Source organism: Cygnus atratus, chromosome 1 (assembly GCF_013377495.2).
Source record: "Cygnus atratus isolate AKBS03 ecotype Queensland, Australia chromosome 1, CAtr_DNAZoo_HiC_assembly, whole genome shotgun sequence".
In the NCBI taxonomy this organism is placed as follows: domain Eukaryota; kingdom Metazoa; phylum Chordata; class Aves; order Anseriformes; family Anatidae; genus Cygnus; species Cygnus atratus.
Genome location: NC_066362.1, coordinates 208,638,512 through 208,664,955, shown reverse-complemented (window position 1 = coordinate 208,664,955; position 26,444 = coordinate 208,638,512). Strand labels below are relative to the sequence as shown.

Sequence of the window (26,444 nt, the reverse complement as noted above, 5' to 3'; positions counted from 1 at the left end):
GCGCGCGGCGGTGCCCGGTGCCCGGTGCCGGTACGGGGGCAGGGCAGGGGCAGGGGTAAGTCCCTGCACAGCCCCGGTGCCCCCGCCCCGCCCCGCCCCGCCCCGCCCCGCCCCGCCCCGCTGCCCACCTGGCCCCGCCCAGGGCTCCGCCCCGGTCTCAGCGCAGCCAATGAGCTCTCGCCTTGAGGCTGTGGCGAAGCGCCGGCCCCGCCCCCCGACGCGCAGGCCCCGCCCCCCCGGTGTTCGGGGCGGGGCCGCGGGCGGGGCCGTGCGCGCGCCGGTGCGTCGGGCGGCGGCGGGAAGATGGCGGCGGGCGCGCGGGGCCCGCACCGGAGGCGGCCGGTGAGCGCGGGGGCGGGCGGCGGGAGGCGGCCGGGCCGGGGGGGCGGGGCCCCGGGGCTGGGCGGGGCCTCCCGGGGCGGGGCGGGGCCTCCCGGGGCGGGCGGGCCGGTGCCCTTGGCCGCGGCGCGGGGGGGACCCGGCCCGGCCCGGCCCGGCCCGGGGCTGTCCTCGAGCGGCGGGCGCTGGGGACGGGGCGCCCGGACCCGGTACCGGGGGTGGTGGCGGCCGCGGGTGTCCTCGCGCGGGGGCTGCGGGGAGCGGCGCGGCCCGGCCCTGGCGGGACCCCCCCCCGGGCTCTGCCCCCGCTCCCGGTGTCCCCGGGTAGCCCCGGCCGGGCCGTACCGGGGCCGGGCCCCGCGCCCCCCGCGGGCCGCTCCCGTTACCCCTGCTACCCCGCTGTCCCTGCCCAGGCGCGGCGCTGACGGACGGAGCCCCGCGACCTTGACCCCAGGTAGGAGGGCGCCGGGACGGGGCTACGGGGAGCGCGGGCAGCGGCGGGGGCACGGCTGCTCCGTCCTTGTGTCCACGTGTCCGTCTGTCTGTCCGTCCGTCCGTCCTCACGGGGGTGTCCGGGTTTGGCGGGCCTGGGGCGGCTGTGCCTCCACGAGTGGCACCGGCACGTGGCGCGGGCCGGCCGTGGAGCGATGCTGCCGTCGGGTCGGGGGCGCGTGTCCCGAACGTCTTCTGGGACGCCCCCGCTGCCCCCCGGGTGTGGGACCGGGCGTGCGGCCGTGCCGGGCAGCAGCACTCGTGGCTCGCGGCGCCCCATGCCCACCGCCTGCCAGGCACCGGGCTGGTGGCTGCGCTTGGTGCTGCGCGCCGTGGGGCAGCGGTGCCCTTGGCGCCCCTGGACGCGCCCTGCACCTTGCCGACAATGTGCGAGTCCCCTGGACCGAGGCAGGTTCGACGCCGTGGTCACCTCTTGGAGTCCCCGCTCTGGTGCCAGGTGGGTGCCGGACACCAGTGCGGGCCGAGCCCCCTCCAGGCCATGTCCGCTGGGGGCTCCGGCCGGTTCCAGTGCAGCCGCAGCACCCCAGGCCTGGTTTCTGCGACGTATTGCCATGAGCTGGGCCTCACGGAGCGCCTTGCTCTGTCCGGGTCCGTCTGTCCGCGTGCCTCCCCCTGCCCGGCGTGGGGCCCGGTGTGGCTCAGCGCTGCGGGTGCCGCCCGTGGCTGTCCCGGTGGCGGCAGCGCCGCGGGAGCTTGGCGCGAGGTGCTGAGCGCGCTGACTCCTCAGGGTCTAACTTTAGCAACTGCAGTAAGACTGCGCCCATGTTGGAATGGGAAGCTCCTCGCCACGTGGTATAAATACATCTGGCCGGTTCCTAAAATACCCGGCAGCAGCGTGCTGCCTCCCCCGGCAGTGCTGCTGGCAGCGCGGTGCTCGGCTGCCCTCAGCGCCAGCTCCGTGCCGCTCACGCCGCATGGAAGCTGCCGGCACCGCTGCCCGACAGCTCCTTGCACTTCCCATGCCGGGTCTCAGCCTGTGCTCTGGGCGTGCCGCTGCTCACTTCCCTTTTTGTGCCTTTTGTGGTTTAGGTTTCCCTGACTGGCCTCTTTCACAGCCCGCCTGTGGCCCTGTGGTGTCCCCCCGGTGCTGTCCCGGTGCTGCCCTCCTGCCCCCGGTGGTGTCCCAGCAGTCCTGGCAAGGCTGTGCTGGGCCTGTGCTGGGACGGCGCCGTGCGGAGCAGCGGGACCAGGGCCTCGCCTGTGCTGGCGGCAGCAGGGGATGCCCGGCACGAGGTGTGGGGACGGAGCGCAGGTGCTCGGTGGCACTGGGGGGAAGCCAGGGAGTGTGGGAGCCATGGCTCCATGCGCTGCCCCCAGCTGCCACGCTGCCGTGTCCTGGTGGCAGTCAGGGCAGAGCCTTCCTGCTGGGGACGCCCCGGCCCTGTGTCCCTCGCTCCTGCAGTGCCCCTCGTTGGTGCTGCCACAGCCCCAGGGCCAGGCTCTGCTGGTGCCCCGTGCCCCGAGAGACGGCCGTGGGGCCTGGTCCGTGCCGGTGCCTGTGTTGGGGCCGGAGGATGCCGGGGACAGGGACTGGGACAGCCCTGTGCCCTGGGCAGGGGCTGATGGCACAGCCTCGAGAGCCGCGGTGCTGCCCTGGTGGGGAGAAGGGGCTGAGCACGTGGGGCCTTGTGCCTCTGGCTGGGGTGCCTGAGCTGCTGCGCTTCACTGTGCCACGGCTGCGGGGCCCCGTGCCTGGCTGAGCCTGCTGCCGCCACGGGGCCGGGCTGGGGGCAGCTCTCCCGGTGCCACCGGGTGCCCCCGCACTTGGCTCCCGGCTGGCTCCGGGGTTCAAAGTGCAGGGCTGGGTGTGGAGGCAGAGCCGCGCCAGAGCCCTCCTCCACTCTGCTTCCTCGTCCGTCCCGTCCCGTCCCACCTCCTGGCAGCCGACGCTGCCGCCTCTTCCTCGCGGTGCTGCCGGGCGCCCGTAGGGCAGCGCCCAGGACCCGGCCCCTTCCCGAGGCTGGGCCCCCCTGGCCCTGCTCCAAGCCCACAGGAGCGGGTGCCCGGTGCTGGGACACGGCAGTGCCTGTCCGTGAGCGTCGCAGGGCTCTCGGCACATGCTGGGGCGAAGCTGAGAGGTTTTGGCTGTGCCGTGGGGCCTTGTGCAAGGCCTGGGAGCTGCTGCCCCAGCCCCGTGCGCAGGTAGGTGACGTCCTGCCCGTCCTGCTGCCTCGGGGCTGGGCCTGGGGTCCCGCCAGGCTGCTTCCCTGGGGGGCTGCTCTGGGTGCTCCCCTCCAGGCTTCTGCCTCCCGTGGTGACCTGGGGCTGCTGCAAGCTGGTAGCGCTTGTGGAGCCGTCCCCATGCCAGTGCTGCTGCTTGCCCGTGCCCTCCAGTCGTGTGCTGCCAAGAGCTGATGTGGTGTGTGTGTGTGTGTGGGGGGGGGCTGCCTGTCCTGCTCCATGCCTGTTCCCCTCCCCGGGCCCAGGGTGGCAACAGCAGCTTCCTCGCCCCCCGCGGCCGCAGCCCAGGCTTGCAGCGTGAGCCCAGCTGCGGGGCAGCCACAGCTCCAGGATGGCAGGGCCAGCACCCCCGCCCCTCCTGGCGTAGCGGCAGGGCATTGGCCCCTCCGGGAGCTTCCCGGTGCAGCCAGGCCCCGGCAGGGCTCCGCTGGAGATTCCAAGGCCAGTGCAGGTGAGCGGGCAGCCAGTGTCACCCCTGGCTGCGTGACCCAGTGCTGCTACACGGGGAAGGGTTGGGTGCGGTGCAGGCGATGGCGGCGTGGCTCTGCTCCTGGGGCAGGAGTCCTGCCGTTCCCTGCTGCACGCTGGCACACCTGCCTGCGGGGTGCAAGGACTGGGAAGAGCGGTCCCGGGCCGAGGGTCCCTGCTGCTCCAGCTCACCCGTACTGAGCCGTTGCTCTCCCACAGCCCAGGTCGGGGTGACAGCAGCATGGAGTGTGGGGCCCTGTGGGTTGGCCGCTGCCCCGTGCCCCCGCAGCACCGCCGCGCAGACGTCGGATCTGGCCCAGCCCGCAGGGTGCTGCACCGCTGCCTGTGAGCCCCCCCCCCGCCACGCACCGCGTCCCCATGGAGAGGATGAGCTGGCTCAGCAAGCTGAACCCCCGGGGGGCCGGGCACCGCACCGCCCGCAGCGCCAGCTTGCAGAGCCCCGTCACCGCTGACCCCGAGACCTGCCTCATGGTCTTCAAGAACCACTGGTCCCAGGTGAGTGAGCCGCCGTGGGGGCGAGCCCAGGGCGCCCCCCCAGCCAGGCACTTAACACCGCTGCCCCCAGGTGCTGCGGATCCTGGAGCGGCGGGGCTGCAAGCCGGCCCCTGACGACCTCAGCGCTGTGCGCAACAACACCTACCAGATGCTGAACCTGTTGGCGGAGGACCGGCCGCGGGGTGAGGCAGCTGCAGGGCCCATCCTGGAGTTCGTGGTGGCAGAGAATCTCCTGGAGCGCCTGCTGTGCTGGCACCTGCAGGGGGACTTCACAGAGGAGCGCAAGGTGGAGCAGCTGAAGCTCTATGAGATGCTCATCAGCCAGGCCCGGCAGCCCCTGCTGCAGCACAAGCCTGTGCTCACGCCCCTGCTACGGCTGCTCAGCCTCTGCGCTGAGCCTGCCTCGGCGCTGCTGGAGAACAGCCTGGTGCTGCTGCTCAACCAGCTCTGTGTCTCTGTGGCCAAGGAGCCCTCCATCCTGGAGCTCTTCTTCCACAGCCACACGGACCAGGGCCCTGCCAACCTCATCATATTCTCTCTCCTCATCCCCTTCATCCACCACGAGGGCGTCCTGGGGCAGCAGGCCAGGGACGCGCTGTTGCTTATCATGGCCATGTCTGCCAGCAACCATGCCGTGGCCAAGTCCATCACCGACAACTCCTACTTCTGCCCGGTAAGGCCGGTGCTAGCGTGGTGCCTGTGTTGCCAGGGGCTGTGCCCTGCTTGGGGCTGCATGTCCCAATGCTGTGCTCAATGCCTGTCCCCCCAGGTCCTGGCCACAGGCCTGAGCGCCCTGTACTCCTCTCTGCCTCGCAAGATTGAGGTGCGGGGGGATGACTGGCACTTCCTGCGCCGCGAGGACTGGATCGGCGTCTCCTCCCTCGTGCTCTTCATGAACTCGCTGGAGTTCTGCAACGCTGTCATCCAGGTGGGGCTCGCTGGTGGTGGTAGCGTGTGCAGGGCAGTGTGGGTGGCCCTGACCCCTCTGCTCTGCAGGTTGCCCACCCGCTGGTGCAGAAGCAGCTGGTGGACTATGTCCACAACGGGTTCCTGGTGCCCGTCATGGGGCCAGCGCTGCACAAGGTAGGGGCTGCCTCGGCCGGGGCTGTTTGGGCGGGCAGCAGGGCTGCGGGGTGTCCTGCGCAGGTCCTGGCCTGGCGCGCGCCCAGCTGCTGCTCCTGCAGACCTCCATCGAGGAGATGATCGCCAGCACGGCGTACCTGGACCTGTTCCTGCGCAGCGTCAGCGAGACGGCGCTGCTAAAAACCTTCCTGCGCTTTGTGCTGCTGCACCGCCATGACAACGCCACCATCCTCGACACCCTCGTGGGCCGCATCAACAGCAACTCGCGGGTGAGAGGCACGGGGGCCGCGGCGGGGCCGGCTCGTGGGGCGCTGCAGCTGCCTCACACCCCCTCGGTCCTCAGCTCTGCATGGTCTCCCTGAGCCTCTTCCGGACACTGCTCAGCCTCAACTGTGAGGACGTGATGCTGCAGCTGGTGCTCAGGTAACCTGCACCGTGCCTGCTGCTGCCCTGTGGCGGCAGGGTATGGCTGGGGCATTGCCTCGCGGGTGAGACACGGCTGTGGCACGGAGGGGCAAGCGCCTGGGCGGGGGCACCCCTTGGGGGGTCTGGCGGTGGGGTGGGATGGTGCTGGCCCCCACTGTTCCCGTCCTGCGGTCTCGGCACGTCCCCGCGCGCAGCCCCGCGTCCCCCCAGGTACCTGCTGCCCTGCAGCCACGTCATGCTGAGCCAGAAGCGTGCGGTCAGGGACCTGGACATCTATGGGAAGACGGCCGCCAAATTCCTGTCGCTCATCCCACGCTGCTGCCGCCCCGAGAGCCTGCCGCCGCCTGAGCGGGAGGAGGAGCATGCAGCCTGGTCCAAGGGTACGGTGCTGGTCCCCTCGCTGCGCCCAGAGCCTCTGCTCCGAGCCCCCCAGACCTGTGCCGCCCTGAGCACCTGCTGCTCCTGCAGGCCAGGGCAGCCCCAATGTGGACGCCTCCTCCGTGGTGACAGTGCCGAAGCCCTCCACGCCATCCCGCCTTGCCTTCTTCATGCGGCAGCAGAGCGCTGGCCCTGAGGCAGCTGGCGCCGTGCCGCCGCGCTCCCCCGGTACGCCGTGCGGCAGCCCCGGGCACCGGGCCGGCCGCTGGGAGGAGGTGTCGGAGCTGGACAGGAACTACCTGGAGTACCTGCGGGACGCGCGCCACAGCATCGACCGCTGCGTCTGGGCCTGCCGCGTCTGGTCGGCCCCCTACGACGGCGAGGAGCCGAGCGCCACTGGCGCAGCCCCCACACCCGATGGCAGCCACCCGCCTGGCCCAGAGGGCTGCGGCGCCCCGCGCCCTCCGGGACCCCCCACCCCGCGGACTAAGAAGCGGGGCCTGCCTGAGGAGGGGGCAAGGGAGGGCCCTGGGGGGGCACCCGTCCCCGGTGAGCCCTGCACCGGGGGTCCCAGCCCCAACGCCCAGGACTCAGGAGCCCTGGTGAACGGGGCGCATGGGTTGGTGGAGCCAGGGCGTCCCGAGGGGGACGTGGCGGTGAAGAAGGTGCGCAGGAGCCCCCAGGGTGAGGGGCTGGCGCAGAATGGGGCTGCGGCCCCCCCCAGCTCCCGGCCGCAGCCCGCGGGCTGGGAGCCGCTGCCCTCCGTGGACTCGCTGCTGGAGGAGCTGCTGGCCAAGGCGCCGGCCGAGCCCAACGGGGCGGGCGTCAGCATTGAGGCCTTCACGGAGGAGCTGCGGGAGATTGAGGCCGAGATGAAGAACGGTGGCGTGGACGCCCTGCCCAGCCCCAAGGAGCCGCCATGCGCGCCTGAGCTGCCCCTGTCCCGCGAAGAGGAGGAGGCCTATGCCAGCTTCGCCGCCCTGCCCGAGGGCGAGCTGCTGGCCGGGCCGGGGGAAGCTGCGGGGCGGGTGCTGCCCCGGCCCCTGGACCCGCTGGCGCAGCTCATCGCCAGCCCTCCGCGTGCCGTGGGGCCGCCCCTCAGCCAGCCCTTCACAGGTGGGGCCGGGCACAGGGTGCGGGAGGGTGGCCGGGTCCCCCCTGCCGCGTTCAACGCGTGCCCCTGCCTGCAGGCCCCTTCGTGACGGCGCTGTTCGGCAAGCTGGAGAACATGCTGCACAACTCGCTGTACGTCAACTTCCTGCTGACCGGGCTGGTGGCCCAGCTGGCCTGCTACCCGCAGCCGCTGCTGCGCTCCTTCCTCCTCAACACCAACATGGTCTTCCAGCCCAGCGTCAAGTCCCTGCTGCAGGTACCCAGGCTGGGAGTGGGCGGTGCTGAACGCCAGCCGGGCGAGCAGCGGCGGCCTGTGGGGTTGTGGTTTGGTTTTTAAATTGGTGGGAAACAGAATTGCGGAGGTGCCAAGGGGCCAACTCTCCAATGAATGCTTATCAATATGGTGATAGACGCTTTATATTTGCTTATTTTTATATTTATATCCGTATTATGTATTTATATTAATTTATATATGAAAAGCGTACATCTGCCCGGGGCTGGTGGTGATTCCCTCCCGCCCTCCCTCCCACAGGTCCTTGGCTCGGTGAAGAACAAGATCGAGAGCTTTGCTGCCAGCCAGGAGGACTTCCCCACGCTGCTCTTCAAAGCCAAGAAGTACCTGATTGCCCGGGGGAAGCTGGACTGGTCGGACACGCCGAGCGTGGTGCCAGCCCTGCGCCGCTCTGAGACGCTGGGTGAGGCTGGGGCCGGGGGGAGCAGTGCCCACGCTGAGGGTCCCACCACGACGGCTGGGGGCCAGCACGGAGGGCTGGGGCTGCACCGGTGTCGGGGGCTGCCCGGGCCCAGCGTGAGGCCGGGGGGCTGCTGCAGTGGCGGTGGTGCAGGGGCGCTGGGGGCTGCGTGGGGCATTTCACGGGGGCTGCACCGCACGCAGGGCTGGGGGCTGCCTCTTCCTGGGTGCCCGAGCGGCGTGGCTGACGCTGTCCTGCAGCCCGCAGCCGGAAGCCGTCGCTGGGCGAGCTGATCCTGCGGCACGCCAACAGCCCGACGCGGGCGCGCCAGGCGGCCCAGCTGGCACTGCAGCAGGTGCGGGACGGGCCGGTGCTGCAGGCGCTGGCGGGGGCGACGCTCTTCCGCGGTTCGGCCGAGAAGCAGAGCGAGGCGCTGCGGGTCAAGAACGCCGTCTACTGCGCCGTCATCTTCAGCGAGTTCCTGAAGGAGCTGGCGGCCATCGCCCAGGCCCACGCGGTCACATCCCCGTTCCTGACCGAGCCCCCCGAGGAGTGACTGCGGCGGGCGCCTTTTTAACCACGCGCAGGGCACGGACCTTTTTAATTTATTGGGGATGAATGTTGTGCTGAGAGCTGGCTGCGGTGCGGCAAGGGGAGGCTGCTGCCCGCGGGGATGCGCCGGGGTCGGCAGGGCCGGATCCTGTGCCGCCTCACGCGGGGCGGGCCGGCTCTGCCCCCCACCCCCTGGGTCCCCACTGTCACCCCGTCACCTATCCCCTCCTCTCTATGCAACACCCCGTGCCGTGGGGCAGCCCCACGGGGGCTGTGGGGCGGCGGGCCGGGGCTGGGGCATGGGGCGTGGGGGCTGGGTGGTGCATGGGGAGGGCTGGTGTGTCTGTGCTGTGTCAAAGCCCTTCTGTAATAAAGGGTCTGGTCGAGGGCAGTGCTGCTGCCATACCTTCAGGGGTGTGGGGGGGTCCGGGGCACTGGGCTCCCCTCGTGCTCCCTGGGTGTGGGGGGCCTGGCCCTGCTCCACCCCCCGTGCTGGTGCTATAGCTGCATCCTGCACCAGGGCCCTAGGGGGCTCGTGCCTTGGGTCCCTGCCTCCAGCCGGGCCCCTGCAGCCCCCTGGCCTCCCAGCCCCCTGCATCTGGAGGATGGCCCCCAGCAGCACCCTGCTCCCCCCCCCCCCCCAACACTCAGGGCAGGGACACAGCTGCAGCAGGTCATGGTGTTTATTTGTTGTACAAACATCTGCAAAGTGTGGGGGCCTAGGGCACCACCAGTGGGTTCCAGCCCCCATGGGGCTTGACTTGGACAGGGGGCTGCAGCCAGGGCTCCAACCCCGCTGCGTAAGGCTGGGGTGGCTCCGGTGTCCAAGCCCCCTGCCTGCACTGCTGCTGCTCCTGGATGAGCTCCGGGCTGGGACCGCAGCCTGCCCTGCCCAGCACTGGGCACTGCTTGTGCCTGGCACGTGGGACTGTCAACCTGTCCGTCCGTCTGTCCTGCAGCCAGGCAGGCACCTTCTTCCAAGCACCTCCATCCCCCTCCACGTGTAGGCAGAGCAGAGAGGGTAACTGCAGGGCTAACCTGATGATGGGGTGGGGGCTCACAATTACCCCCCCCCTGCCAGCCCCCTGCTTCTGTCCCCAGGCACGGGCTGGGCAGGGCCACACACCCTCAGAGCAGGGTCTCCTTTTTGCAGTCATGGCTGCAGGTTGGCCCCTCGAACTGCAGCTCGAGTGCCTGCTTGGGGTGCAGCTGGGCATCCTGCGTGGTGAAGGACAACAGCGGCCACAAGAGCCCATTGGACCCAGTGGGGTGGCTGCAAGGCACCAGCACCACAGGCACGGCCACGGCCAGCGAGCAGCCAGCGGAGGAGGCTGGCGAGGTCCCTGGGGAGGTGTCAGACAGGTGAGTGGCCGCATGGGGCTGTGTGGGGTGGCACTGCTGGGGCCCCGTGCTGCTCTAGCAGGCACAGGATGGCGGCGTGGCCACGCTGGGCAGCCAGGGCAGGGGTCCAGCCATGGCTGTCAGCAAGGCAAGGGTTGGTGCCGCGTTCCAGCAGAACATGGCCCTCCTGGGTGGCGATGCCCAGAGCCATCACCCCTTGGCTGCAGGCCTGGCCGATGTGGGTGTCACAGTCCAGCAGCAAGCAGGCGGCAGTGGTCTGGCCCTGCCAGGAGGCTAAGCGCAGGGCTGAGCGCTGCTCCCTGTCCACTGCGTCCACCTGGGCCCCGTGCTGCAGTGGCAGCTGCACTGACTGCCCCACCAGCAGGAAACGTGCAGTGCTGTGCGCCCCTGGGTGTCCCAGCCCTTGGGGTCGGCCCTGTGCACCAGAAGCAGCTCTGCCAGCGCTGGGTGCTCCTCCAGCACCAGCAGGTACAGCAGGGGCCAGCCCTCAGCATCAGGGAGGTTGCGGTCAGCCCTGTAGTGCAGCAGCAGCTCAGCGGCGGGGTGGTGGCCATGCAGGGCAGCAATGGCCGGGGCAGCGCGGCCATCGTGGCTGCAGCGGTCCAGGGGTGGGCGGCTCTTCAGCAGCAGGTGCAGGCAGGGGCAGTGGCCCTCCTGTGCGACCAGGTGCAGTGGGCTCCAGCCCCGTGTGTCACCGTGCTTCTCGTCCAGCCCCCAGGCCAGCAGTGCCTGTGCTAGGGCTGTGCTGCCCTGTACTGCTGCCACAGCCAGCGCTGTCCACCCCTCGGGGTCCGTGCGGTCCATGGCTGCCCCCCAGAAGAGCGGGGCACTGACCACTGCCCTGTGGCCCACGGTGGCAGCCACCAGCAGTACTGTGTGCCCAGCCACATTCACCTCGTCCACCTGGGTGCTGGCCTCCAGCAGCAGCTCCACCATCTCGGTGTGGCCCTCGTAGGCAGCTCCAGTAGGGATGTGAGGCCATCCATCACAGTCACGCTGCTCCACATAGGCACCGTGCTCCAGCAGCAGCCTCACTGCCTTGCTGTAGCCCCAGCCGCCTGGCACACAGAGGGCAGCCACTGAGAGTGCTGTGTGCCTGTCGGCATCGGCAGGGTTGGGGTTGGTGCCATGGGGCAGCAGCAGCTCCACGATGGGGCAGTGGCCCATGTAGGCAGCGGCAATGAGGGGGGTCCGGCCCTCAGCATCAGCCTGGTCCACACAGGCACCGTGCCACAGCAGCATCCAGACGACATCCTTGTGGCTGCCCCAGGCGGCTGCCCGCAGTGCTGTGTGGCCCTCGGCGTCTGCTCTGTCCACCTCTGCGCCCATCCACAGCAGCGTGGCCACAGCCTCGGTGTGCCTGCCCCAGGTGCCTGAGCGCAGGGCAGTCCAGCCCTCCCAGTCCGGCCGGTTGATGTCGGTGCCGTGGGCCAGCAGGCACTGCAGCACTTCGTTGTGGCCCTGAGGAGCAGCCAGTGTCAGAGGTGTCCGCCCGCTGGCATCAGCCACCTCCACCTGCACCCTGCACCAGCAGCAGCCTGGCTGCCTCATGGTGCCCGCTGTGGGCTGTGCTGGCCAGCAGCGTCCAACTGCCTGGCATGGAAGAGTAGCTTGGTGCCACCAGAGCCATCTGCCAGCAGTGTGCCCGGTGCCTCCAGCAGCTGCTGGAAGTCATCCCAGCTGGGGCTGGGCTTCGGACCAGCGCAGTGTGCCCAGAGCGCCTGGTACAGCTCCTTGGGGTACAGGGGCCGGGGCGCAGCCAGCAGCCAAGCAGCAGGTGGGCGAGGGCAAAGAGTGGTGGTGGGAAGAGGCGCCGGCACAGCCAGAGGTAGAGGCTGTTGAGGGTGCCAGGGACGTGCTGCAGTTCACACAGCACAATAGTGCCAGCAGCCACCCCATCTAGCACCTGCTCGGTAGAGGAAGCAGCCACTGCTCTTGATGTGCAGCTGGTTCAGCACCTCGTCAGTCTGCTGTGTCAGGTGCTGGCACAGGGCAGGCTCGTGGTCCAGCCGGCACAGGATGTACTGCTGCACGTCCTGCACCACCGCCACCTTCCGCAAGTCGTCCAGGCACAGGCAGCAGAAGCCTGGAAGGGAAACGCATCAAGGGGGGACCACGGCTGCCCCCCGCCCTCCTGTGCCCACCCCCACCCACTCCACAGTCCCCAGTCCCGCTCACCAGTGAAGCTCCTGGCCAGCGCCTTGCCGTGCCAGCATGCCGAGCAGACCAACAGCAGCCAGGGGGGCAGCAGGGCCTGGTGCCGGGCCAGCAGCTCTGCGATGGTGCCGCTGCATCCCGACAGCTTCCACTCACCCTCAGGCACCAGCATCCCCTCATCCAGGGCACCCACCAGCAGCAGCAGGGGCTGCTCCGGGGTGCAGCAGCACAGCCCTGGGAGGACACAGAGGCACCTGAGGCTGTGCCAGGACCCAGCCCCATACCTGCAGGAGACCCCGGTGCAGTGCTGGGAGCTACGCCTGTCATCCCTCTCCTCTTGAAGGCCACATCTGGGTCCAGCTTGCTGTCAGCAGACAGTGGGGCAGGGGCCAGCCGGTACCCCTGCAGCAGCGGGGAGCGCTCCAGGGGCCGCACCAGCTCCAGGATGAAGCGGTGGGGCGAGAGTGTGTCGGCATCCTGCGCCTGGCAGAGGTGCCAGCCCAGCACCCGAGCGGCCAGACCGGCACGGTGCCTGGCTGCTGAGGTCGGCCACAGCAGCTCAGTGCAGAGAGCTGTCCTGCCACAGCCGGGACCCCCGGTCAGCATCACGCTGCCCCCCTGCCTGTGCGCCAGCTGCTGCCGCAGCCGCTGCGGGGCCCAGTGGAAGGAGTTGCCCTGCTGCAGGCTGCCAGGTTCCGTGGGGTCTGGGGGGGCACGGGGCATGCTGCGCCCTGGGCGCCCCGTGGGCAGCGGGGCAGGGGGCTCCTCTGTGCGGAGCCTGCTGCCGGGCCCTGCCAGGGGTCACCGCATCCCCGGTGCGCGGCGGGCGGCACGGAGGGGCAGGCACCTGGGGGGAGAGGGGTCAGGGGCACCGGCAGCCCTGCCTAAGCTGCGCCCCCAGCCCCGCGCTGCGCCCCCGGCCCCACGGTGCGTCCTCACACCGCGCTGGAACGGGAGGGCTCGGGGCGGCACGGGCGCTGCGGAGACCCCGGCGCGGCCCCCCCGGGCCCCGGGGCAGCGGGACCTCGCGCGTGGGGCCGGGACTCCCGGCTGGGAGGGGGCGGCGGGGCGGGGGCGGCTCCCACCGTGCCCGGGAGCGGAGCGGAGCGGGGCGGAGCGGCGGAGCTTCCGCCGGCCGGGCGGGGCAGGAAGCGGCGGCGGCGGCGGCGGCTGAGTCCGGGGGCACCGGGAGGCTCCGTCCGCGGGGCTCCGCCGGCGGCGCCCGGACCGGCCCCGGGCGCTGGACGGTGCGGGGTGGAGCGGGGCGGTGCGGGACTTAGGTGCGTGTGTCGATCTGCTCGAGGGCAGGAAGGCTCTGCAGGAGGATCTGGATAGGCTGGACTGATGGGCTGAGGGCAACTGTGTGAAGTTCAACAAGGCCAAGTGCCGGGTCCTGCACCTGGGGCGCAACAACCCCAAGCAGCGCTACAGGCTGGGAGATGAGTGGCTGGAAAGCTGCCTGGCAGAGAAGGACCTGGGAGTATTGGTTGATAGGCAGCTGAATATGAGCCAGCAGTGTGCTCAGGTGGCCAAGAAGGCCAACAGCATCCTGGCTTGTATAAGAAGCAGTGTGGCCAGCAGGTCTAGGGAGGTGATCGTCCCCCTGTACTCGGCTCTGGTGAGGCCGCACCTCGAGTACTGTGTTCAGTTGTGGGCCCCTCGCTACAAGACGGATATCGAGGTGCTCAGGCGAGTCCAGAGAAGGGCAGCGAAGCTGGTGAGGGGTCTGGAGAACAAGTCTTATGAGGAGCGGCTGAGGGAGCTGGGCTTGTTCAGCCTGGAGAAGAGGAGGCTCAGGGGCGACCTTATCGCTCTCTATAGGTACCTTAAAGGAGGCTGTAGAGAGGTGGGGGTTGATCTATTCTCCCACGTGTCCGGTGATAGGACGAGGGGGAATGGGCTAAAGTTGTGCCAGGGGAGGTTTAGGTTGGATATTAGGAAGATCTTCTTTACTGAAAGGGCTGTTAGGCATTGGAATGGACTGCCCAGGGAAGTGGTTGAGTCGCCATCCCTGGAGGTCTTTAAAAGACATTTAGATGTAGAGCTTAGTGGTATGGTTTAGTGAAGGACTTGTTAGTGTTAGGTCAGAAGTTGGACTGGGTGATCTTGGAGGTCTCTTCCAACCTAGATGATTCTGTGATTCTGTGAGGGATTCTTGCCACTGGCAGCTGTTTCCATGAGATCCATCACCTCTCCAGTTCTTTATGTTATGCTCTGTTTTATTGATGCTGCCTAACACTAATTTCCTGGTGGAATACCATGCAATGTGTTACCTGTGTCAATCAGTGCATGTTGCATCCAGGCACTCACGTTTATCAATCCAAACGTTTGACAGAGCTGCTTTCTACAGAGCAGTGCTGATATGTGTTAATTATCCCTATAGTGTTTTAAGTCTTCATTTATAAATGCTAGCTTTCACCAGTTGAGTTTTGGCATGATTTTAGCAGTCTTCCTGCCTGCCAGTTTTTCTCCCAAAAGCTCTCTTGTGCTAATCCAACAGACATCCACCTGTGCTGCCCCACTCTGCGTGGTTGGGAGCACTGATGTGGGGTGGCTGCGGGGGCTGCTGGCACCTGAGACATTTCCCAGACTGTGACCCTGCTCTGCCTGCCCTGCAGTGCTCTGCCCACACCAGGGAGCTTCCAGAGCTGGTGGGATGGGGTTGGGAGGGGAGGAGAGGGGATTGCAAAACATCTGGGCCCTGCAGTCAGGGCACTGGGCAGAGCTGGGGCAGGGCGCATGGCCCCCACCCATGCATGTGCCCTGGGGAGGACGTCTGGTGCTAGAACCAGCACCTCCAGAGTGGAGGAGCAGGGGCCGAGACCTGAAATGAGGATGCCTGCAGCACCCCTCGTGTGGGGGGAGGCCGGGGCTGGGTAGGAGCAGGCTGGGGATGGCAGTGAGGGGTGCCAGCAGCACCCGCAGGGGATGGCAGTGGCTGTGCCCCTCTGCAGGAGCTGGGGGCACAGGACCGCTGCCAGCCTCGGCTTGGCAGGCTGAGAGCATGCTGAGGCTGCTCTGAGCTGTCGTGAAGCCACCTCTGGAAAGCCTCGAGATTTGCCCTCTGAAACATGTTAACACTGCTTCTTGCTCTTGTGTCCTGTCTTTACCTGTGAATTAAGGACGGTGTGTTTTCCTCGAGCACTTTGGGTTTTTCTGTACACACCTGCGAACATGCCAGAGCTCACCAGGGCCTTTGGTTCTTTGCTTCATCCAAACAGTGACGCTGTGCAGCTGAGATCAGCCCCTGTCTGTGAGGCTGTCATTGCTCTGAGGTCATCGACAGCTTGAGGCCAAGCCCATGGCGCAGTGTGGGGTGGTGGCCGAGGGCACTGGACTGCGATGGGTGCTGCAGGAGATGTCCTCGCACTACCGCTCCTGGCCTGTGGAGCTCCTGCTGATCTCAGACTGCCTGGAGAGCAGGGCACTGGCAGCGGGAGGAGGACTGGACGGTTGGTGCCCTCCACCAGGTCCAGGCAAAGCACGGGGAGAGCATGGTGCTGGCAGCGGCCTCGGCACAGCACCATGCCGTGCTGTGCCCCGGGGACGGGGCAGGGGAGCGGGGCTGGACACCCTGATCGAGCAGGGGCTGGATGTGGTAGCATGGACCTGGCCCCTGGAATCCCTGCCCCTCTGCATGCCCTGGCTTCAGGCAAGGTTTTGTTTGATGCCACGGCTCCTGCAGGCACAGCGCTGTCAGCGACGATCACCTCTGGGGGTGGGAAGCACCATGTCAAGCCCAGGGTGGCGAAGGCAGCTGAGAAATGCTGCTGGCGCACTGGGGAGCTACCGGAGCTCCTGTGGCAGCTGGTGCTGGGCACGGGGCACCTCGAGGAGGAATCCTGGTGCGGTGGAGCTGCAGTTCGCCTGCCCATCCTGCCGGGAGGGGAGGAGGCTCTGGGTCGTCACTCGAGCCCCAGCCCAGGCTCGCACCAGCGCTGCCGCTCCTGCACTAGGGCTGAAGGTACCTGGGGGCTGTGTGGCACGTGCTGCCCTGCTCCGTTGGGTCCCACGCTGCAGGTGGCCTGGTACAGCGTTGGGTACATCCAATGGAAGGGGTAAAGGTGATACAGTTTGGTCAGGGAGAAGGCAACATGGATTTTGATTTCGGGGAGTGTTTGGCTTATTTTAGGATATTGCAAGCAGCTTAGCAACCGCACTGTGCAAAACCGAAGTGACCCACCCTGACAGCAAAGCAGTGTCAGCAGTGTTTGAATCTCTTTCAAGTGATATGGGGGATATGCAGTCTTTTTGTTCTGGCAGCAAACCCAGTGCAATGTCTTGGCAGGTGCAGCGGCCCCACAAGGCAGGGAACAAGCCAGAACCCTTCTGCAAGGAGCATCCTGAGCCCAGGGCCAGCCCGGGGGTCTGGGTGTGGGGGGAGCAGGGATGGGGTGGGCAGGGGGCTGCAGTGACCCCTCCTCATCCCACAGGGCTGACAGAGCCAGTGAACAGCCTTCTTCTCCCTGCGCTCCCCCCCCCCCCATAGTGCTGCAACTCGTGGGGGAGGTGATGCTTGGGGAGCCAAAATTAGACCCAAGAAGGATTTCTCATGTTTCAATCCTGGGAACCATTTCCACCACCAGAGATTCACAGATTTCCACCCAAAAACCCTGTGTAGATGACACAACCCAGGCAGCTCCCACATCAACCCTACTTCCCCCGATGGCGGGTGATGCCCTGGGTGTGTGGGGGGCTGTGGGATGGGCAGGGTGCAGGGGGCCCAGGGTGCTGTCTGTGTGCAGAGCCCCCGGTGCTTCTAGCCAAGTAAACCAGGTGTCTGTGTGTGCACGTGTGTGTGTATGGACGTGCAAGGGCTGCTGCACTGCGCTGCCTGGATGGGGTCTGCAGGACCAGGGGTGCTCAGAGCTGCAGGGCAGCCAGCGCTGACGGCATGTGGGCACCGCTCTGCCTTGGCCCCAGCTCTGCTGAGCTCCTGCTTGGCCCCAGCTGCCTCCCAAAGACAGGAACACCAGGACCTCACGGCTCGTCACCCCTCCCTCTGGCAGTGTTGGTGGGGACGCTGAGCCTGGGTCTGGCCGTGGCTCTGCTCTGGGGGGAGCTGGGCCCAGTCGCAGGGGATGTGGCACTTCTGTCCTGGCCCTGGCTTCTGCGGTAAGGGGATAGAGAGAGGAGTGGGCAGGTGGGCAAATGGGCAGGTACCAGGGTCTGGGGGGGACAAAACTGCAGGGAGTGCTGCCACTGATGTCGCCAAAATTTGCAAATATATAGATACTGCTGCCCCGTAGAGTGGCGACCACAAGCACGCAGAACTACATCGCTGTCGGCCCCAAGGAGGGCTGACATGCCTCCTGCCCCTCCAAAATGCTGTAAAAAAAAATAAGGGTGCAAAACATCCAGAGAGGAGCAGAGGAACCCCACCGCAGCACCCCCCGAGCTGCGTGGGGACGGTGCCGCTCCCGTGCCAGGACCCGGCGAGTGGCCGGCGGGACCGATCCTGCCCCAACCAGCGGATGCGCAGAAGGGATGCCGGTAGAGCCTTGGGAGGCCGCTTGGAGGTGCAGAGGAAGGGCTGCTGGGGAAGTTTCCTCATGCCTTTGCTTCCTCCCCTCGCTCTGAACGACACCAGTCCTGACTCATTTCCTGGTGGTGCCGGTGTGAGGCTGGCCCTGGCAGCGCCTCGCCGGGGTCCCGCAGCCAGGCTGGGCATGGAGCAGCCCCCGCGCCCTGCAGGGGCCCGGGGATGTGCAGCAGCGTGTCCGTGTCCCCGGCCGTGAGGACACCCTGGGAGTGGTGCCATAGCGTGGGGGCAGCACCAGGCTCTGCCGGGCTCTGTGCAGCCGCACCACGGCGCATGTGGCACAGAGCTGTTGTGCTGCCCCTCTGCGCTGCTGGGCACCAGTTTTCTCGCATGGTGTTTGGCTCCCCTTGCCCGATGTCTGCACATCACCACTTCCATCCCTCACCCGTTGCCACCCATTTCCCTCTCTGCCTTTTGGGGGCTGTGCTGTGTGTTCCTGCTCCTACAACACGGCGCCTCGCAGGGCAGCTTGGCTTCGCCTGCTCGGCAGGACAGCAAGGGGCCAGGTAGCCTTTGTGGGTGAACAAAGCTGGGGCCCCAAAATGTGGCAGGGAGACGGACATGGAGCTGTGGAAAGTGGCAGGGGCAGGTAGGGTGGGGATGCTCCCACACCGCCACAAAGCAGTGCCTGAGCTTTATTGTGCAGAAATTCTTCCATCCTAACATTCCTTCATCCCGGATGTCCTTGGAGAATTAACATAGAATTAAGATATTAACAAAGAATTAGCATAGAATTAAGATATTAAACAGCACTGTTCCCAGGACAGACCCTTGAGGTACACCGCTCGTCACCGGCCTCTGCTTGGATGTAGAGCCATTGACCACTGCTCTCTGGGTGTGACCTTCAAGCCAACTCCTTACCCACTGAATGGTCCACCCATCAAATCCTCTCTCTCCAATGTGGAGACAGGGATGTCATGTGGGACCGTGCCAAAGGCCTTGCAGAAGTCCAGGCAGATGACATCAATTGGTCTTCCTTTGTCAACTGATGCAGTCACACCATAGAAAGCCACCAGATCGGCCAGCAGACAGGGCTGAGCGGTGCCTTGTCCTTGTCCCCTGCAGTGTTTGGGACAGACCACAGCCGAGGACAGGCCACCAGTGGCAGGGGACCAGTGCTCTGCTCTTGTCTGGCTTTGCAGAGGACATTTGAGGCTATGCTCGGGTCAGGAAGGGATTTCCCTTCTGGTCAGGGGTCCGGGAGGTATGGCAGCTTGCTATGGGACCTCTGGTGTTGCACCTGGGTGCTGCATGGCTACGGCTGTGGGGTCAGAAACCGGGGCTGGCCCCCTCTGCCTGAGAGCACCCCGCTTTACAGAAAAGCATCTTCTGTTAGTCTGCCGAGCACGGCCCTGCTCCACAAGAGGTTTAGTTTAATCCTGGTTCAATTAATCCAGTCTCCAACGTCACTCGGTGTTCTGGAGCACTGCCCAGCCCTTGGCACGGCAGCGTCCCCTCGCTTCGCCACCTCCTCCTCCAGGGCTTGGCATCGTGGCACTGAGCCGCAGCAGCTCCCAGGCCAGCCCCGGCACCCGCCTTCTTAATGCACAAATGTCCCCTTCTAAACACAGGCTGCTCTTCTCACCCCCCCGTCTGAGATGCTGAGCTGGATGTGCTCACAGCACCACACAGACGTGCCTCCGTTGGAGGGGGAGCCTTGGGAGAAATGTTGCCCCAGGGCTTTAAGAAAAGAGGAGCTGAAGACTCTCCCACCCCACACAGGAGCTGCTCCGGCTGCGCATGGGGTCCTGGCAGCCTTCTAGGAGGCCGCTTGCGATTCGCAAATATCTCCAGGCTGTTCTCAGAGAGATGGCAAGGCTCTCAGAGAGATGGCAAGAGGGATGTATTTGGTAATGCACGCTGCAGGAAGACATGAGAAATGTTCCCAGTGTGCACAACGGGGAGGAGGAAAAACGTTTTCTGTGGGCACCCTCTGTGCTGCCAGGCAGTGCTGTGGCACATGGGAGATGGGGGCAGCCCTGCAGGGCCTGGGGGGGTCAGGGCTGAGTAAATGGCAGCTGCGGGACGCTGCCCCGAAATGTGAGCAGCAGGCTGCTGCCTTCGTCTGAAAACCACACATGCCTGTGCCATGACGCAGGAAGCCAAAGCCGTGGTCCCCAATTGGCCGGGAGAAGCCCCCCATGCCCCTCTTGCCCCCCGTGCCCTGCAGGCCCAGTGCCCGCAGCTGGCAGCAGGTCGGGGCAAGGCGAGACGCGGTGTGCTGCCAGGCGCTGCTCTGCTTCGTGCCGTTCCAGCAGCCCTCCCTTTCCATGCAGCCTTTCAATTCCCCCGTCTTCAGCTTCTCACAACAGTGACTTATTTTTCTCAGTTTTTCAGGTGAAAGAACACTCCTGCAGCATCGGATAGATCCTCCCCATGTGCAAACGCAAAGGCTGAGCCATGGCGCTTTTCAGCCTCCTTGCTCTGAGGCCAAGCTTTTTGGTTCCTCAGCTTCAGTTCCAAGATGAATTCCACCCCAGCCCATTTCCGCAGGCTTCCCCTGCACCCCAAGCAGGTTCCCAAGGCGTTTCGTGCCATGTCTCCTCTGGCAGCAGCCCCCCATGCATGCCGGCTGCACTGACGCTCCGTTGGTGAGTGCAGTGCCCCCGGTGCTGCGCTGCCAGGCCTGGTGCCACCGGTCACCGTCACCAATGTGCTCGGAGCGAGGACTGGAACCGAGTGGCGGTGGTGGAGCAGCGCGGGCGGTGCAGTGCTGGTGCTGTGCCACTGCCTGCTTCAGGAGCAGCTGGAGGTGGGCGCGTGCCCGGGGAAACGGCCACCGGTGCCCCGCGGGGACTGCGGGCTCCTCTCCCGACAGCCAGTGCTGTCATCCAGCAGGACGCATCCTGCGAGGATCCGCACCGACCCTGCGCTCGACACCACTCAGTGTTTTGAATCAATTAACAGATATATTTGGAAATCTATTCCCTTTGTAAGCCACTTCCTCTGTGATTTGCCGATCCATTTTTAATAAGAATGTTATGCAATTGCTAAATAAAACTCCTTCCAGAAGTTAATTGACCAGGACAGATTTTCCATTAAAACTGGGCTGAAGCATTAATTTCTGTTACTGACTGAGAGCTGCAGAACGGAGCTGTGGGGGGTTTTCTGCACCTGCGTGTGGGACCAGAATGAAGCAGCCACCAAACCCGTGTCTGCTCCGCTCACTTCTGCCAGGGATGTTGAGCAGAGAAGAGCAGAGCAGAATAGAATAGAATAGAATAGCTCAGTGGGAAGGGACCTTCAGAGACCATCAAGTCCAACTGTCTGACTGCTTCAGGGCTAAACGGAAGTTAAAGCACATTACTGAGGGCATTGTACAAATGCTTCTTGAGCACTGACAGGCTTCAGGCATCAACCACCTCGCTAGGAAGCCTCTTCCAGTGTTTAACCACCCTCACAGTAAAGAATTTTTTCCTAATGCCGTCTGAGCCTCCACGGCTCAGCTTTGTGCCATTTCCTTGTGTTATAATGTAATTCCCTCATGAGTTAAGCTCTCATATAAAACCTTTAGCCATTTTCACTACAATTGTGGTGAAATTTTACTCCTCATAATCCGTTATAGCAGAAGCAGTGATTTCTTTTTCATGCTGAGCCTTTCTTCAGATTTGAAGATGCCTTGGAGCAGACACCAGCCACAGTGAAAACATCAAAAACCGGGCGCTCTGTGGGGCTGATCAGAAGGGCTCGCAAGGATTTCCAAAAGATGTGTGGGAAACTACACAGTTGCTCTATCTCCTCTGAAGACTGTATTACTGAAAACCCCACTTGCAAAGGCTGCAGCTTTCCCTAGTGGGAGGAACAACAGCCCGGAGGCACCGGGCAGGAGCTGCTGCTGCTGGTGATGGTGATGCCAATGCTGCTGCTGCTGCTGGTTGCTGCTGGTGCTCAGTTTTGTACTTCCTGTGCTGTCAGCCCCATGGCAGTGGATGAACTGCGCACTGCATTCTGCAGCCCATTGGTCCTGTCCTAGGGTTGGGATGCCTGGAGCCCACCAGTCCTGGGGGCTCAGCAGGACCTCGGGCTGCGAGGGGACACCCCTGAGCAGCAGCAGAATGGGCTGGGGGTCCACCAGAGACCAACGTGCCCCCACGCAGAGCGGGCTCCTGCAGCCACTGCGGGCGCAGGAAAGGAGAAAAGCAACCTTCACCCCTTGCTGGGCTGTGAGCTGCTGCTCGAACATCCACGCTGCCTCCTTGCCCAGCAAAGCAACACTCGCCCACCCTCCGAGGAGGGGGTGGGCAGGTTTAGCAGCTTGGCTGCTTGTCCCCCTCCGTCCCCCCAGCTCCATCCCCACGGGATGCCTCAGCCCCTGCCCCAGCAGAACAGAGCAGAGGCTGAGCTGGCTGCTTCCTGCCATGCTGGCGAGTGCTACCTGCGGTGCAGGAGGTGCAGCGAGCTCGCAGGGGGTGGCAGCGAGCAGCTCCTGCTGGGTGGCCCTGGGGCACCCACGGAGTGCTTGTGCTGGGGAAGCCACTGCATCGGGCAGCAGGGCACAGACTGCTCGGCTTTGACCTGGCAGCCCCATTGCGGAGCCGTCCTGTGCTCCACAGCCCCTGGGCCACCCTCCTGCACACGGGCTCCTGATGAGCTTCTCGGTCCTGAGAGTCCCGAGGCCTCTGGACATCCTCCCACCTTGCTCAGTGCACAATTGTTCCAGCCCCACCGTGACTTCAGGAGCACCATCCACCTATTTCTCATGGTCTCTGCCGACCTGCAAGCCCTCTGCCCGCTCTGCTCCAGCTGGGACAGGGCAGTGACACCCCCAGACAAGGGGATGCTGAACCAGAGCTCAACCAGGATGGCTCAGGGACCCTGTGCTGCTGCCTGTGCCCAGCTCCATCCCGGCCTCCAGCACCAGCCCTACCGAATTCCTCCTGACCACAAGGGGAAGAAAGAGCCTTGTGTTGGAGGTACAAGGCAGCATGGACCTACAAGGTCTCACACAAACACCACTAGTAAATCTTTGCAAGCCAGATGCACATTAATACAGAACTTGCCACTTTGATGTATTTTCTGCCAGCTGTGTGTCACCTAACCTCTGCTTGGCCCTTTTCAGCATTACCTCCACAAACAACGCTGCCAGCCTTGGGTTAAGACAACACTGCCAGCTTAACTAGGGGGGTCTAAAATACTGAATTGCAATTGTTACACCTCCGGTTCTCATCGTTACTCCCTTCTGCTCTGAGACGAGAAAAATGCCATCCATACTGCACCACACCATCACTCATCTTGATTTCCCCCAGATGTGGGATCAGTGTCCTACAGGGCTTACTCAGTTCTCAGAGTAACTTCTTCTGACTGCTGGAACTGCAAGCAACCATCACCCCTAAATAAATCTGTAGGAAGAGCAGCTCCTTTAGCGTTAATTCCCATTCGCTCCAACTGCTGATGCGCTGTAGCCTTGTGAATGTGCTTAGACACCTTTGTGTGTGAAAACACCACATGGCATCTTCCTCTTTAAATACATATTTAAGCTGAGAAGTGATCTTTACATTCACAACTACCTTTGTTATCACCGAGTTTACATTCTAAACCAAATTATTACATAATCTCCAATCTGTTACCTCCTGCAGCTATGCCGGGGAAGGTGAAACAGCACACCCAGGATCAGTACAGAACAGGAGTCAGAACTCTGCAAAACGTGACTAACAGCAGGCAGAGAGTGTCCCTTTCACTTTTTACTGGGCAGCTTCCTCTCACATTTAACATCTGAGCTCTGCTCAGCTTGCCCTGTAACACAAAGCCTGGGAGAAGAGAGCAAAAGGCAGTTTTCTTCTGGACAGGCTGAGAGCTGGCCACACCACACTACCGACTGAAGACCACTCGCTCGCTAGGATTAGCCAGATTGTGTCAGTTCCACAAAAGAACATCACCATCCCCATTTACTGACGAAGGCCCAACAACCATTCCCCGACCCTCACTCATGCCAAACCTTCACCTCTCCTGAGCAGGGAACCTGGAATATCAGAGCAGTGACTGCCTAACACCCTCACATTTCCTCAAGAACAGCTCACTCACTTTTGCAGTCTGATGAGTTCACATGTGCTGCTGCATTCCTGTACTATTTATTTCACATCATACACACAGGGTAGACTTTTATAAAAGCTTTATTTTTCCTGATTATGCTGGTTTTAAAACTTCTGGAATTGCTTCTTGGTACCAGCAGCCTTTGTGACTTTGAGGACATTGAACCGGACAGTCTTGCTGAGGGGACGGCACTCTCCAACGGTGACGATGTCCCCAATCTGGACATCCCTGTGAAGACAACACCAGCATTTCAGTGGTTGTCAATTTTCTGCATTCACACCTGATTAGCACAGACATCTGCATTACATGATGCCAGAAATGCTGCTGTGTAACAGCACTGAAAGTGACCTCACACACTTGGAGCTGTAAATCAAGAAGGTACGACTTGAAGTGCTGCAAAGACATGTGCTAAAAAAGCAGCAGTCGTTCCCTGAGCTGCCACAAGGCCTGTCACTCCACGTGAGCACAAGCTCAAGACAAGACTAAATGCAAGCTTTTCACAAAAGCAGGATGAGTGCCAAGCACCTGAAGGGAAACCCCTTGAGTGATCAGGGGTTTCCCTTCCAGTCACATACAGGCTTGAAGCACTCAACCCAACTCACCTGGACTAGCATTTCACCTCATCCAGGTTTGCCTGTAAACCTTGCACTCCAAATATGAGCTCAGGAAGCAAACAGACAAAAATGCTTTCAACCTGTCCTCATTAGTCTCAGCATTTACTTTGGAAACCTCAGTCCCAGATTTTTTTGCCCTTTTTCAAAAACTATAAAGATGTAACCGTGTTTGGTTTCAGAAGACAACAGGCAGACTGACCAGAACATGTCTTATGGTTCAGCAATTGCCACTGGCATTGTCAGCAGCCTCCTTCATCGACAGGGGCTCTGAAGACCATCGTGAGTTCAGACATCACCACCAGCAAACAAGTTCCAGGTCAGAAGCAGCAATAAAACTGCACTTGCCCCACTGATGTTTCTAGGCAAAGCTAGGTGAGGCATCACACACATTAGATACACGCCTATCAGACACGTGAGCACGTGGCACTTCTGTACCCCTGCTCGTTGTGGGTCAGCACTCTGCACAACCACCACTGGACCACAGGGGCTTGCACGCACCTGAAGCAGGGGGAGAGATGCACAGACATGTTCTTATGGCGCTTTTCAAATCGGTTGTACTTGCGGATGTAGTGCAAGTAGTCCCGACGGATGACAATGGTGCGCTGCATCTTCATCTTGGTAACCACACCTGGGTGCAAGAGGTAGTAAGGTGACAACGAGCGTAAGCAAGTACACACCGACCATCAGTAAGTTAGCTGGGGATCTGTCTGTAACTAATGGAGAACAGACTTTCAGACAAGCTACCCAAGAAGATCAGCAGTGAGGAGTGGCATCTGACATCTGAAGGCAGTGCCCATCAATTCCAGTAATTTCTCCTGACTTACCTTAGTAAGTTATAAAACGTCCTTTGAGAGATGCTCTAAAACCCCAATTCTACCAGGATGAAAAGTTTTTCTTTCCACCTATCAAGCTACAGTCTCCAAGTTTGTATTATGAAACAGATGATTTTTTTCTGTGTTTTTGGTGACTTCCTAAAGCAGTCTGATACACTTCCTAGTGCCATCGCTCCCTGCACTATCTACTACTACATTATATCAACATCAACACTGCAGTACGGCGCAGCTGGAAGGGTCCTTGCTGCAGGCATCAGCAAAGCCACAAGGGCATCGTCGTCAAAGCCCCTTCACCATGAGGCTTGGAAGACCATCGTGAGAATGGCATCATGTGCAGCCCAAGGACCACAGCTGAGCTTCCCAGCAGCTCCAGATCAACACTCAGGCTTTGTGTGCTTACCACACCAGTGAGTAACACGACTGTGTTTACAGCATTACTCCTTAACAAGCTTCACAACTCACCTGACAGGATTCGGCCACGGATGGAGACATTACCAGTGAAGGGGCACTTCTTATCAATGTAGGTGCCCTCAATAGCCTGCAAAAAGAACCAATTATCAGTGTTTGGACAAAGAGTCCAGGCAGTGCGGAGGCTCAGTGATGGTGCCGAGGATCCCTAACTACCCCAGCCCATGAGCAGACACACACAGTCCCACTACAGGACCACCACAGCTTTCAGGGCACAGCTGCCCAGGCCATGAGCCCAGGAGTGGTGCTGAGGCAGCCCTGTCAGCCGGGCCTTACCTCCTTGGGAGTCTTGAAGCCGAGGCCGATGTTCTTGTAGTAGCGGGGCAGCTTCTCCTTGCCGCCCTCGCCCAGCAGCACCCGCTTCTTGTTCTGGAAGATCGTGGGCTGCTTCTGGTAGGCCCGCTCGGTCTGCGGGGGGAGAAGGGGGCATCACAAAGGGCTCTGGGTGCAGAAGCCCCCCCGGTACCTCACCGGGACCCCCACCCCGCGGCACGGCTCCTCACTGGCACCGGGGGCTCTCCCCGGCACCCCGGGGCACGGTACGGCTCCCCGCCCCCCCCGCCCGCAGGCCTCCGGCCGCCTCCGCAGCGGTTCCCCCGAACGGGTCGACCCGACGCAGGCCGGATCGCAACCCCCGACCGCGGCGGCCCAGAGGCGGCCCGGAGGAGGCCGGGTGTAGGCCGGGACCAGGCCCCGTCCCGTCCCGTGGCGGCGCGGCCCCACCTGCGTGTCCGCCATCTTGCGCCGCGCGGCGGAAAAGAGCCCTCAGCTCCGCGCGGCGCCGCTTATCCGGCGGCGGGGCGGGGCGAGCGCCGGAAGTGGCGTCACGGGGAGGCAGCGCAGCTCGGGCCCCGCAGCGCGGGGCGGGGCGGTGCGGGGCGGTGCGGGGCGGAGCTGAGGGAGCCGGGCGGGGGCTGCGGTGGATTCGTTCGCTGCAGAGGCAGGGCAGGAGCCTCAAAGTCGCGTCGCTTAGCGGCAGAGGACTTGTTTCTGTAGCGTACCTGCCGCAGCCAGGCCCCCTCAGTGCGTGAGGGTTGCAGCGCAGCAGGGTTCGGGTGGGATTTCCTCCTGGTGCTGCCCCGAGGGGAACGAAACGCGTCCTGGGGTGGTGCCTGGGCACCCGGAGGCGCCGAGGTTGTTCCGGGAACTGCTGCGGGCCCCGGTGGTGCTGCCTGCG

The 26,444-nt window shown here is 63.8% G+C and overlaps 3 protein-coding genes and 2 non-coding genes across 6 annotated transcripts; 1 reads left to right on the top strand and 4 right to left on the bottom strand.

Annotated features, from left to right (window-relative positions):
• The first annotated feature begins 279 nt into the window (after window positions 1-279).
• On the top strand, window positions 280-8,576 carry FHIP1B (FHF complex subunit HOOK interacting protein 1B). Of its 2 annotated transcripts, XM_050714954.1 has the most exons (13): window positions 280-342; window positions 753-793; window positions 3,721-4,017; window positions 4,088-4,690; window positions 4,787-4,945; window positions 5,014-5,100; window positions 5,202-5,369; window positions 5,444-5,523; window positions 5,737-5,906; window positions 5,995-7,020; window positions 7,095-7,273; window positions 7,550-7,712; window positions 7,970-8,576. In XM_050714954.1, the coding sequence occupies exons 3-13, from the start codon at window positions 3,880-3,882 to the stop codon at window positions 8,263-8,265; spliced, it is 3,069 nt and encodes a 1,022-aa protein (XP_050570911.1). In that variant the 5' UTR covers window positions 280-342; window positions 753-793; window positions 3,721-3,879; the 3' UTR covers window positions 8,266-8,576. The 2 variants fall into 2 exon arrangements, with proteins under 2 accessions (XP_050570911.1, XP_035425451.1); XM_035569558.2 differs by lacking the exon at window positions 280-342 and having other exon boundaries at window positions 704-793.
• A 1,039-nt stretch (window positions 8,577-9,615) lies between these two features.
• LOC118259777 (ankyrin repeat domain-containing protein 50-like) lies at window positions 9,616-12,503 on the bottom strand. Its single transcript, XM_035569540.1, is given in 7 exon segments — window positions 9,616-9,974; window positions 9,977-11,139; window positions 11,141-11,216; window positions 11,367-11,536; window positions 11,538-11,709; window positions 11,802-11,991; window positions 12,099-12,503. Coding segments are annotated over 7 exon segments (2,535 nt in total).
• A 10,911-nt stretch (window positions 12,504-23,414) lies between these two features.
• Window positions 23,415-26,108, bottom strand: RPS11 (ribosomal protein S11). Its single transcript, XM_035569516.2, has 5 exons — window positions 25,991-26,108; window positions 25,544-25,675; window positions 25,262-25,337; window positions 24,465-24,594; window positions 23,415-23,580 (listed from the first exon to the last, which is right to left on the bottom strand). Exons 1-5 carry the CDS (start codon window positions 26,003-26,005, stop codon window positions 23,457-23,459), a joined length of 477 nt encoding a protein of 158 aa, XP_035425409.1. The 5' UTR covers window positions 26,006-26,108; the 3' UTR covers window positions 23,415-23,456.
• LOC118259806 (small nucleolar RNA SNORD35) lies at window positions 24,175-24,267 on the bottom strand. The gene has a single exon (XR_004782113.1). It is a non-coding gene; the product is annotated as a small nucleolar RNA SNORD35 (small nucleolar RNA).
• LOC118259807 (small nucleolar RNA SNORD35) lies at window positions 25,044-25,135 on the bottom strand. Its single transcript, XR_004782114.1, has one exon. It is a non-coding gene; the product is annotated as a small nucleolar RNA SNORD35 (small nucleolar RNA).
• Window positions 26,109-26,444: the final 336 nt, after the last annotated feature.

Coding starts and splice junctions, on each gene's coding strand:
- FHIP1B (XM_050714954.1), top strand. CDS start 3,880: ATGGAGAGGATGAGCTGGCTCAGCAAGCTGAACCCCCGGGGGGCCGGG. Junction 4,691..4,786: donor ACAACTCCTACTTCTGCCCG/GTAAGGCCGGTG, acceptor CTGTCCCCCCAG/GTCCTGGCCACAGGCCTGAG. Junction 7,274..7,549: donor GCGTCAAGTCCCTGCTGCAG/GTACCCAGGCTG, acceptor TCCCTCCCACAG/GTCCTTGGCTCGGTGAAGAA.
- RPS11 (XM_035569516.2), bottom strand. Junction 25,338..25,543: donor GCTTCAAGACTCCCAAGGAG/GTAAGGCCCGGC, acceptor TTCTTTTTGCAG/GCTATTGAGGGCACCTACAT. Junction 23,581..24,464: donor CATCTCTCCCCCTGCTTCAG/GTGCGTGCAAGC, acceptor TTGTCTTCACAG/GGATGTCCAGATTGGGGACA.